Source organism: Drosophila subobscura, chromosome J (assembly GCF_008121235.1).
Source record: "Drosophila subobscura isolate 14011-0131.10 chromosome J, UCBerk_Dsub_1.0, whole genome shotgun sequence".
NCBI classification, from domain to species: domain Eukaryota; kingdom Metazoa; phylum Arthropoda; class Insecta; order Diptera; family Drosophilidae; genus Drosophila; species Drosophila subobscura.
In genome coordinates, this window is record NC_048532.1 from 36,873 (window position 1) to 48,700 (window position 11,828).

The 11,828-nt window shown below is 50.2% G+C and overlaps 1 protein-coding gene across 1 annotated transcript; it reads right to left on the reverse strand.

Moving 5' to 3' along the window:
* Positions 1-5,977: 5,977 nt before the first annotated feature.
* On the reverse strand, positions 5,978-10,087 carry LOC117893689. The gene is made up of 2 exons (XM_034800379.1): positions 9,841-10,087; positions 5,978-6,227 (listed from the first exon to the last, which is right to left on the reverse strand). The coding sequence occupies exons 1-2, from the start codon at positions 10,024-10,026 to the stop codon at positions 6,087-6,089; spliced, it is 327 nt and encodes a 108-aa protein (XP_034656270.1). The 5' UTR covers positions 10,027-10,087; the 3' UTR covers positions 5,978-6,086.
* Between the last annotated feature and the right edge of the window lie 1,741 nt (positions 10,088-11,828).

The following is an 11,828-nucleotide window of genomic DNA, read 5'->3' on the forward strand; positions in this document are numbered from 1 at the left end:
GCTCCAGGGCCCATCTCGCGACTCTTCCCGTTGGGCTCTCGATGCTATTCAGCCACTTCAACGCCATGTGATCCGTGATCACTTTGAAGCGATATCCTTCCAGATATGGCTTGAGCTTCCTAACGGCCCAGACGATGGCGAGGCATTCCTTTTCGGTAGCCGAATAATTCCTCTCTGCCGCATTTAGTGATCTACTGGCGTACGAAATCACCCGCTCTCCCCTGTCCGTTTCTTGTGTCAGGATTGCTCCCAATCCATAATCGCTAGCATCCGTTTGCAACACGAACTTTTTCGTGAAGTCGGGGCACGCCAACACTGGGTCGGCCGCCAACCTCCCTTTGACCGCTTCGAACGCCGCCTGCCGTTCTTCACTCCACTCCCATTTGCTCTTTTTCTTTAGCAACGTGGTCAGCGGCTGCACCAACGTCGCAAAGTCCGGCACGAAGCGTCGATACCATGACGCCACCCCCAGATACTGGCGTAATTCCTTCACGTTTGCTGGTGGTTTTAGCTCGGCTATTGCCGCCACCTTCTCAGGGTCGGTGCAGATTCCATCTGCCGTCACCTTGTGGCCCAGATATCGCAGTTCCTTTCGGAAAAACTGGCATTTCTCTGCATTCAGTCGCAAATTGGCCTCTCGTAGCCTTCGGAATACCTCCTTCAGATTTTCCTTGTGCTCCTTCTCTGTTCGCCCAATGACAATAATATCATCTTGGTACGCGAACGCGTGCGGCATCATCTCGGGCCCGATCACTTGATCCAAGGCCCTCTGGAAGGTGGCCGACGCGGAGTGCAACCCGAACGGCATCACCTTCCATTGGTACAGCCCTTTGCCTGGCACCGTAAATGCGGTGACTTGCCGGCTCCGCTCTTCCAGTGGAATCTGCCAATATCCGTCTTTTAAGTCCAAGCTGCTTATGAACCGGGCTTCCCTGAGCTGGTCCAATATATAATCGATCCTGGGCATGGGATACGCATCCTTCACTGATTTGGCATTCACCTGGCGGAAATCCACGCACAGCCTCCACTGGCCAGTCTTCTTTTTCACCATCACGATGGGCGAGCTGTACGGGCTCTTGGAGGGCTCGATGCACCCCAATTCTAAAAGCTCATCCACTTTTCGATTTATCTCTGCTTGCATCTTGGGGTTTTTCGGGTAGTATCTCTGTTTAATCGGTTGCGGATCACTCATGGTGATCGTATGCACCGCCACATTAGATACTCCCTTGGATTTAGCAAATCCCTCCAACTCACGAGCCAAGAATTCTTCTGTTGACTCCTCCTTGCCCCCTTCCGTCTCGGCTTCAGCTGGGATCGAGTCCGCGGCTCTAGCTTGGATCTCCTCCTCCTCCGGGCCTGAGTGTTCCACTACGGCTACCGACAGCCTTTCTTCCATGCCCTTTTGTACTCGATCTTGGGCAGGAATCACCACCCTGTGACCCGCACAAGTCATCTCTGCACCGACCGCTCGGAGGAAATCCCAGCCCAACACCAACTCATCTATGATTCCTGGTAAAATCAGTAGCGCCATCTCAATCTCCTGGTTCCCAAACGCCACCTTCACTTTGAGTTGGCGTTTCACCTCCTGGCTGCGGCCGTCTGCCAACCGCACTCGCTTCCTCACCGCAATCTCTTTCCCCCGCCCCTTCACTTTTTCGGCCAACTCACGGCTGATGAAGCTGCTGGTGGCCCCCGTGTCCAGCGTTGCCCGCCACCTGTTCCTCCGATGGCCACGGCGGCTGACAACTGGGCCTCCTCGCTCCTCAGTCCTCCGACTAGGTTGTGGGGGCGGTTTCTTGCGACCCTGGCACGGCCCTCCTCGGCTGGGGTCGCGGGGCGTTTCCCGCCTTCCGACAGCATTCCCGCGTCGAAATTCCCACCTTCCCGCACATCCAGCAGTACGTGAGGGGCCGAGCTTGGCACTCTCGTGACCAATGCTCTCCGCTCCCACACCTTCTGCACGCCTGTCCCGGGTTTTGAACGTACCCGTTCACAACGGCCGCTGTTGGAGCCGATATCGCTGACCGCGTCCCCTCTTCTCCTGCCGTGGCCGGCCCTTCTGTGCACCGACGGCACACCTCTGCTCCCTTCGGCTTGCTAAATGGATTGGCGGCTCGGGCCCTCATGACCGGATTCTCCCGTTGGAACTCCTCACGATCTCTTTCTAGGGCCTCAAACTCGTCTGCCAAAGCCATCATTGCCTCCAAGTCACGGCATCTATGCGGTCGCATGTACGCCCTCAGGTCTGGCACGCTATTCTCCCTTATCAGTTCCGTTTGTTCTTCCTGTGGGCATTTCAGGGGCCGCATGAGGGTCTGCATCTCCACCATGTAGTCTTTGAATGGCTCACCCCACCTCTGCTTCCGCATCCTCACCTCCTGTAGCAGCTTCTCAAAGTATCCCCTTGGCAGGAAATACGCTTGGAAGCTGTTGGAGAAGTCCTTCCACGTCTTCCATTGTCGGTTGTTGGCCACAAACCACATCAGCGCCCGCCCTTTTAAGAGCTCCGGCATCGCCCTTGGGATCAGGTCCGGGTCCAGCCCGTACGTCTCGGCTGACCACTCGACCTGTTCCAAAAACTCGAGAGGCTTCGTCGTCCCGTCGAACCGGAACGACCACTCTCTTACCTGTTTGGCCACCTTAGCGTAGTCCAGGTGTGCCGGCCGTGGGCCTTGTGGCTCATGGAACCCCCTTTCTGGGTCTCGGCTTCTGTCTCGGCTTGCCTGTCGATGCCGGCTGGGTGTCGGAGTGACCGACCGCTCGGGCACCGCCAGGCTCGCGATGAGCTCCTGCTGAAACTCAGCCGGCGATTTCCATAGCGCCGCCGCCGCCTTTCCTTGCGGCAGAGCGAGTTGCTCATACGCGGCTGGCTTGTCGTCAGCCCGCGGCATCGGCGACGTTCTGCTCGCCCGACACTCCCAGACCTCCAGCAGGTCCGCATACTCTGGCTCTCCGCCATGTTCTCTGACCCACTCTTTGAACATCTTCCTCATTTCGTCCAGCGTTCCCTCTAACCGTACGCCTACCGCCTGAGCGCATTGCACCAGCTCCTCTTTCTTCAAATTGTGGATCCATTGTCCTTTTCCCATCTTACCCTTTTCGATCTATCAGACCACCTTTCTTTACGTTTTGGTCGTGAGGCCCCACGTTGGGCGCCAGTTGTAACGCACCCTTTTTCCGGTCGTATGACCTGCGCTGAGCTGGCTCAGCGGGAAATGGGGTGGTTGCAACGAATTTGTATTGTTGCCTCGACGACCAAGTAATAACGCAGGATTGGTTTAATTCTGATATTTCAAGTTTTATTCAATATATTAAGGTTCTCGGTTAGCCTAGCTTATTGTTATAGTATCGCTATCGTGCTACCTGTCGACTTTGGCGGGTCGGATCCGGGCGTTGCACGCTGATGCTGCTGAACTGGGGCAATTGATCTTACTCCGCCACACCAATTCCGCACTCTAACGGTTCGCCTTTCACCGTTCTAACCTCGTCCAAAATCTACCGTACACTCTGGTTATGTAAGACTCACTCTGGGTCTTCGATGCCGCTGGTCCCGTTACACCTTCCGTTATTCTGCACTTCGATTCACTTGTACTCGACTTAGCTCTTGGGCTGCTCGCGCGCGAAAGATCCCGTGCCTTGGCTGCCGCCCTCATTATATAGGCGCCGGCTAACGGTTCTCCCACGAGGCCAGTACTTTCCCATCGTCGATTCTGATGCTTTCTCCCTTCTTCGTAACGGGACCTCGATCTCATGGCCATATTTGGTCATGCGTCGGCCCGCTGCCAGTACTTTTCCATCGTCGATTCTAATGCTTTCTCCCTTCTTCGTAACGGGACCTCGATCTCATGGCCATATTTGGTCATGCGTCGGCCCGCTGCCGGCCCGATCCCATCCTTCCACTCTCTTTCGAGCCGCCATATTGGGCTCCCCGCTCTCTGAGCGCTTCTTCCAGATTGTTCTCTCTTCTGTGTCGCCATCTTGGGCTCCCCGCTCTCTGAGTGCCTCTTCCATATTCGCCGTGCTCGGATATCCGAGCCCTAGGCTTTAGCCCTCTAAAGCCTGTGAGGAACGCGTTCCCTCACAGTGTGTGACCGTGGAACAGAAAATCGGTGACCAGCCGGACAATCCAGAGGATTTTGAACCGCATCCAAGCAAAAGGAAAATATAGAACAGGCTGGCCTCCTGGATTTTGTCAAATTTCCATCCCCCGGCCCTCGGAATATTGGTCACGTCCCTGCCCGGGCGCGAGCCCGCCACAACAGCGCCACCAGAAAATTAATTAAATACGCCTGGATTAATACATAAATACATACATAAATATATATTAAATATAATATTTAATTTATTTCCGTCCCCACATATACATATTTATCCACCATATTTATGCAACAAATTGAATGTAGTCATCGTATTTATATTTCTGTGTGGAAGAGGACCAACGGCGACATGGAGAAAGGCCGCCGCACTTGGGAAAGGAGATTCATAGTTGTTTTGAGTCGGATCTCAAGTAGAGTACGCCTGAGGTAGAAATTCGGCACCTCAGACTTGTCCACGTCTGTGTAGGCGAGATGTTTGTCCGTTAGATGTAGAGTAAGGTTAGGTTAGGTTAGGTTGAGGCGGTTGTCGGAATTTTTCAATCTCGACACACTTAGGCCGGTTTCGGCCCGTTGTAATTCCACTTGGATCTAATTCCTCTTCTCCTCCCCTTTGTCACGATGTCAGCAGTGCTTCCATCCAGATGCTCTCACAAAGTTTGCTATCTTCCTGGGGCCTATAGTAGACATGTCTGAAATGTCGTTAAGAAAAAGTGAGCCTAGATATCTTAGTCTCCTTCTACTGAGAGCCGGACAGGAGCAGAACAGATGTTCTACTGTTTCCTCCTCATCCTCGTCTCTACAGCTGCGACAGAAGTCGTTATAGGGGGCACCCAGCCTATTTGCGTGGTTGCCTATCAGCCAATGCCCTGTAAGAGAGCGAATGACTACACTGCACCTATGTGTGCTGAGTTTACATAGTTCAGCGGTGCGTTTTTTCGAGATGTCTGGCCACGTTTGTCGAGTGATGCGACATCTTGGGACCATTTGCCAACTGTTGTTTGTTTGCAGGGTATAGTACTCCTTTATTTTGAGCTTGCAAGTGGCCATTGGCATACGTATTTCCTCCTTATCTTGGTTAAGGGGGAGTGTAGTGCCGGATCTGGCCAACTCGTCTGCTATGCAGTTACCTTCAATGTCCTGGTGTCCCGGGACCAATATTAGGTTAATAGCATATTGGCATTGCCATCTCATGTAGAGATTTGCGACAATTTGCCACTGTGGTCGAATTCGACGAAATTGCGCTTAGTGATTTCAGTGCCGCCTGGCTGTCACTATAGATATTTAAGTGAGTAGCCGCGACGGAGACCTCTTGAAGGCACCTCAGCGCCTCATCTATCGCAATGACTTCCGCTTGGAAGACCCTGCAGTGATCTGGAGGGTGGAAAGAATGCTTCATATTTAGTTGCCCGGAGTAAATTCCTCCGCCAACTTTGTTATCAAGTTTGAATCCATCTGTAAAGATGTTTATTGCCCCCTTTGGGCCAGGTGTGCCCTCGAGCCATTCCTCTCTACGGGGGATTATAGCCTCAAAGGGGGTGGCTATGTACTCTCTGGGAACGCAATAGTCAGTTCTATGAGGTACTATGTTAGTGTCCCTAAGGATCGCCGAGTGACCATAGGGTCGAGATCGATGAGCATCACCCAGTGGCGGTCCACCCCCAGGTCAGTCAGGGTCGCCGTGATGGCTCCTGGCGCGACATTGTTGAAAGCTCCCTCAATATCAAGGAATGCCGCTAGGGAGTATTCCTTAAGGTGTAGAACTTTCTCTACACCTGAAATTACTTCATGTAGGGCCGTTTCCGTGGATTTATGTAGATGTAGAGTAAAGTCCGTTGCATTTTTTTTTTTTAATTATCGTTTGTTATCGTGTGTGTTCGAGATGTCCGAACAGTTGGTTTGTTGTGCGATCTGGGGGCCTGGGAAGAACTCAGCCCTGGGATGACTGGCTAGCCGGCCTTGCCCCAACACCAAAACAGGTTCGTAACAAATCTACAGGTTGTTTACGGAACGGAGTATGGAGGTAAAATATATCTGGAAATGAGACTGAGGTTCGGATAAACCTGAATTCTGTGTGGTATGTACTGGTAAGCTTGGGCCTGGCCAAGCTGTCGAATTGGGTACGGATGTGGACGACTCACGGGATGCTGGAGTACCGCGATGCAGCAGCGTGTGGTGACGGGCTCCACACGTGACGCAATTGTGGAGTTCCGTCGAGGTTTTATGGAGCTGATGGCTGCCATAATGGAGGCAATGACGCCCCTGCGCCAGAAGGTAGAGCTGATTCAGGATCTGGTCTGGGAGGAGGATAGAAACGGCAGAGAAGGCGGTCAGACGGCTCCGGAATTGCGAAGGCAGAGCATCGGCGCCAGGCCCAAAGGTTCCATGGAACATGAAGAGCAGATTCCCCAAACGACTCCAAGGAAGCCGGAGAGACGGAGCCAAAATTGGTCTTTCATGGGGGATGATGACGAACTGGATCCGAAACCGGAAATACAGGAACGGAAACCAGCTGGAAACGGCGGAGCACGGAGACGCCCTACGCCCTTCGAGAGGCGAGACGGGTGGAGGATATCCAGCCAGAGTCGCAGCTGTTGGAAGGAGAAAAGAAGGAGAAGAGGATACTCACGTGGAAACCGAGTGGGTGTGAGCCTACGTTGGGCGCTGCAGCAGCCTAGAGAAAAGCCGTTAGTATCATTTCCTTCGATTGTTTGCGAATAATTACGGCGTCCATGTACGCCTGAATTTTCGCTAGGTGTTGCAGTGGATTTAGCAGTATTTTTTTGGAGGTTGGCAGGGCATTAATTGAAGGGGCAAGGCGATCAACGGTGCCGGTGAGAGAGAGAGGGGAGAGTAGAAGAGAGACTCGAAAACATTGCGGGATCCACAAGCCAGCTCACCCACACCCTCAAAAATGCCATGCCATGCCCTTGAACTTGGTTCAAGGGCAATAGAAGAGAGGGGATCAGCTGCATTAAGAGGGACTGCATAGACTCAGCTACGCTGAGCATGCAGTTAGTGGAAAAATAAACTCGGCAGCGTTAGATCGTTTTTGTGTGTGACCGTGGAACAGAAAATCGGTGACCAGCCGGACAATCCAGAGGATTTTGAACCGCATCCAAGCAAAAGGAAAATATAGAACAGGCTGGCCTCCTGGATTTTGCCAAATTTCCATCCCCCGGCCCTCGGAATATTGGTCACGTCCCTGCCCGGGCGCGAGCCCGCCACAACAGCGCCACCAGAAAATTAATTAAATACGCCTGAATGAATACATAAATACATACATAAATATATATTAAATATAATATTTAATTTATTGCCGTCCCCACATATACATATTTATCCACCATATTTATGCAGCAAATTGAATGTAGTCATCGTATTTATATTTCTGTGTGGAAGAGGACCAACGGCGACATGGAGAAAGGCCGCCGCACTTGGGAAAGGAGATTCATAGTTGTTTTGAGTCGGATCTCAAGTAGAGTACGCCTGAGGTAGAAATTCGGCACCTCAGACTTGTCCACGTCTGTGTAGGCGAGATGTTTGTCCGTTAGATGTAGAGTAAGGTTAGGTTAGGTTAGGTTGAGGCGGTTGTCGGAATTTTTCAATCTCGACACACTTAGGCCGGTTTCGGCCCGTTGTAATTCCACTTGGATCTAATTCCTCTTCTCCTCCCCTTTGTCACGATGTCAGCAGTGCTTCCATCCAGATGCTCTCACAAAGTTTGCTATCTTCCTAGGGCCTATAGTAGACATGTCTGAAATGTCGTTAAGAAAAAGTGAGCCTAGATATCTTAGTCTCCTTCTACTGAGAGCCGGACAGGAGCAGAACAGATGTTCTACTGTTTCCTCCTCATCCTCGTCTCTACAGCTGCGACAGAAGTCGTTATAGGGGGCACCCAGCCTATTTGCGTGGTTGCCTATCAGCCAATGCCCTGTAAGAGAGCGAATGACTACACTGCACCTATGTGTGCTGAGTTTACATAGTTCAGCGGTGCGTTTTTTCGAGATGTCTGGCCACGTTTGTCGAGTGATGCGACATCTTGGGACCATTTGCCAACTGTTGTTTGTTTGCAGGGTATAGTACTCCTTTATTTTGAGCTTGCAAGTGGCCATTGGCATACGTATTTCCTCCTTATCTTGGTTAAGGGGGAGTGTAGTGCCGGATCTGGCCAACTCGTCGTCTGCTATGCAGTTACCTTCAATGTCCTGGTGTCCCGGACCAATATTAGGTTAATAGCATATTGGCATTGCCATCTCATGTAGAGATTTGCGACAATTTGCCACTGTGGTCGAATTCGACGAAATTGCGCTTAGTGATTTCAGTGCCGCCTGGCTGTCACTATAGATATTTAAGTGAGTAGCCGCGACGGAGACCTCTTGAAGGCACCTCAGCGCCTCATCTATCGCAATGACTTCCGCTTGGAAGACCCTGCAGTGATCTGGAAGGTGGAAAGAATGCCTCATATTTAGTTGCCCGGAGTAAATTCCTCCGCCAACTTTGTTATCAAGTTTGGATCCATCTGTAAAGATGTTTATTGCCCCTTTGGGCCAGGTGTGCCCTCGAGCCATTCCTCTCTACGGGGGATTATAGCCTCAAAGGGGGTGGCTATGTACTCTCTGGGAACGCAATAGTCAGTTCTATGAGGTACTATGTTAGTGTCCCTAAGGATCGCCGAGTGACCATAGGGTCGTGACGTCCATTGGTCCGAGTCTCGCAAACGTTTTGCTGCCCGTGCTGCTTGTTCCTTCCCCGCAAGGTCAATGTGCTGCAGGCATAGGATGGCATTTAGTGCATCATTTGGTGTGGTGCGGAGAGCGCTTTGCTGATGCAAAGAGTGGCCGTTCGTTGGACTTTTGCCAGTTGAGCGGTGATTGTCTTTTTTGACAGAGCTGGCCACCATACTGTGACTCCGTAGAGCAATATTGGTTTGGCTACAGCTTGGTATATCCATTGAACTATACGTGGGTTCATGCCCCATTTTAGTCCAATGGCTTTTTTGCAGGTGTATAGGGTCATTGTGGCCTTCTTCACTCTTTATTTCGTGTTTAGGTTCCAATTTAACTTCCTGTCTATTACCAACCCAAGGTAACTGGCACTGTCGCTAAAGGTTAACCTACATTTGTTTAATGTTGTGGGGTTAAGTGGCGGGGTTTTGTACTTGTTAGTAAATAGTACAAGTTCCGTTTTCGAGGCATTTACACCCAATCCGCACGATCTTGTCCATTCTGACAGTCGCGCTAGTTTTGTGAGCAAATGATCGATGAGCATCACCCAGTGGCGGTCCACCCCCAGGTCAGTCAGGGTCGCCGTGATGGCTCCTGGCTCGACGTTGTTGAAAGCTCCCTCAATATCAAGGAATGCCGCTAGGGAGTATTCCTTAAGGTGTAGAGCTTTCTCTACACCTGAAATTACTTCATGTAGGGCCGTTTCCGTGGATTTATGTAGATGTAGAGTAAAGTCCGTTGCATTTTTTTTTTTTTAATTATCGTTTGTTATCGTGTGTGTTCGAGATGTCCGAACAGTTGGTTTGTTGTGCGACCTGGGGGCCTGGGAAGAACTCAGCCCTGGGATGACTGGCTAGCCGGCCTTGCCCCAACACCAAAACAGGTTCGTAACAAATCTACAGGTTGTTTACGGAACGGAGTATGGAGGTAAAATATATCTGGAAATGAGACTGAGGTTCGGATAAACCTGAATTCTGTGTGGTATGTACTGGTAAGCTTGGGCCTGGCCAAGCTGTCGAATTGGGTACGGATGTGGACGACTCACGGGATGCTGGAGTACCGCGATGCAGCAGCGTGTGGTGACGGGCTCCACACGTGACGCAATTGTGGGCGCTCGTACACTCTCGTAGCTGGTGACCTCGTGCGAAACAGTTAAAGCACAACTGCTTCGTCTTCATGCAGCTAGAAGGTGCTTCAACGTCCATTTGGAGGAAGCGCGGGCAGAGTCGGATTGGGTGATTTTCCTTGGAACAGAGATCACACTTCTTCGGAAAAGGACTGCCTTGAGACCGGAGGCTTCCGGAGGGTTGCGGATTTTGATTGCCTTTCATTGCCTTAAATGTGCATAAGTGTAAACCCCATAGCTAAAGCCAAGCTTTGAAGAAGCTCCGAAGCTCGCTAGCTTTACGTTGGCCAAAATCGCAACAACAAGAAAGACCGATCAAATATTTAGTTTATGTGTAAGGCAGTAAAGTCTCTTATAAGTAAGGTTTTGCAATAAAATCGGTTCTTTCACTTACGTATCTGCCTTAAGGCATCCAGTTCCAAAAGATCTTTCGGCGATGGGGGAGCGAACCTGAAAGCTTTTAAGAGAGAGCTCACACAATTGTTCGTACACGCATAAACATATGATTTCTCTCCGTTTGTTTTGATTATCTTTCTTTTTGGGGTGGATTTTAACAAATTTAATTTAATAAGTTAATTTTACGTTAGTTTCTTAATGTTCTTGGCACTTGCGCTATATATCGTTCCTTTACTTTACATTTACATTAATCAATTTCAAAACTATGTCTGAATCCAGAAATGGCATCGATGGCATAGGGAGACAGGGATAAATTCGAAAAGCACTGCCTGTACCCTCTACGGGTCCATGGCTTCGCAAGTGCAAGTGTTTAAATGTACAGTGGAACAAATAGGGCGTCGTATTTTTTCTTCACTGTCATTATGCCGTTGATGTTAGTTGATGAACTGGCTAAGTGTTCAGGGAATAAATATATAAATTGCGAGTGAGGCTGCAGTGAAAGAGTAGGTATAATGAGTGATGGGGCTTGTTGGGCGCAGAGTGTTATTATATTGTCTATGTTATATTCTTGTCTGGACGTTGATTTGCAATGACTGCACCATCAAGTGGCCCATGCGACACCAAGCCAAAGCCTGTTACGCGCGGAACCCAGCAGAACGCAGCCCTCCTCCCGCCCAACCGACCGAGGGGCGCTGCCGCATGACACGCGGCGCGATTAACCGAACCGGCCGCGAGCATGCAGGAAAGATAGATGTTAGGCTAATATTCGAGGAAAATTAGAACTAAACACAACTAAACTAGAGCAACTATAGCTAAGCAAGCAAAATTATCAAAGTCAAAAATTAAATTAACTACGGGAGAGGTAGGCTAGTATAAGAGATTTAAGAAGAGGAAGGGAGTGAGTCGACGATATAATGTGATAGAGAGTGTTCATGCCGAAAAGCATGCACCATGTTCTCACGCTACACAAACACAACAAAAACAACAAACTCACCTAAAACCCAAAAGCTCTAAGCCGAGCAGCGGCCTGCGCGCCCAACTAGAGTAGAAGTAAGCATAGAATAGAAAAGCTAGTGTCACGAATAAACTGAACATATACGCACGCGCGCTTGTTATTACTTCGTCGAAATCCCGCGACTTTCCCCCAATTACCGGAAGCAATTTGAAGGAAGACTGGAATTCGGAATTTACTGGCAAGAACCTCCCCCCACATTCATTGGTCCTTCGAGCCGGATCTTCATCATTGGATTTTTTATTTTACGACGAAAAATCACGGAGATTATCCCCCCAATCCGCTCGCCCCAGCTTGCTCCAGAGAAATTGCCAGCTAAGTACATAAAACCCGTCCAGTTCCTCAATTTGCCAAATTTCCTCAAATTTGGCTCCAATTTCCAACCGAAACGGTTCTGTGTATAGTGTGTGTATAGAGTGTGGAGGAAAAAGTGAAAAAGTGCAAGTGAAGACGAGAAGAACCGCTATTGTCTC

What these genes read in the sequence shown, in the direction of transcription:
- LOC117893689 (XM_034800379.1), bottom strand. Translation starts at nt 10,026, where the DNA reads ATGGACGTTGAAGCACCTTCTAGCTGCATGAAGACGAAGCAGTTGTGC. An exon ending in CGTCCACATCCGTACCCAAT is followed by an intron (nt 6,228 to 9,840) that starts TCGACAGCTTGG and finishes TCCCGTGAGTCG; the next exon opens with TCCACATCCGTACCCAATTC.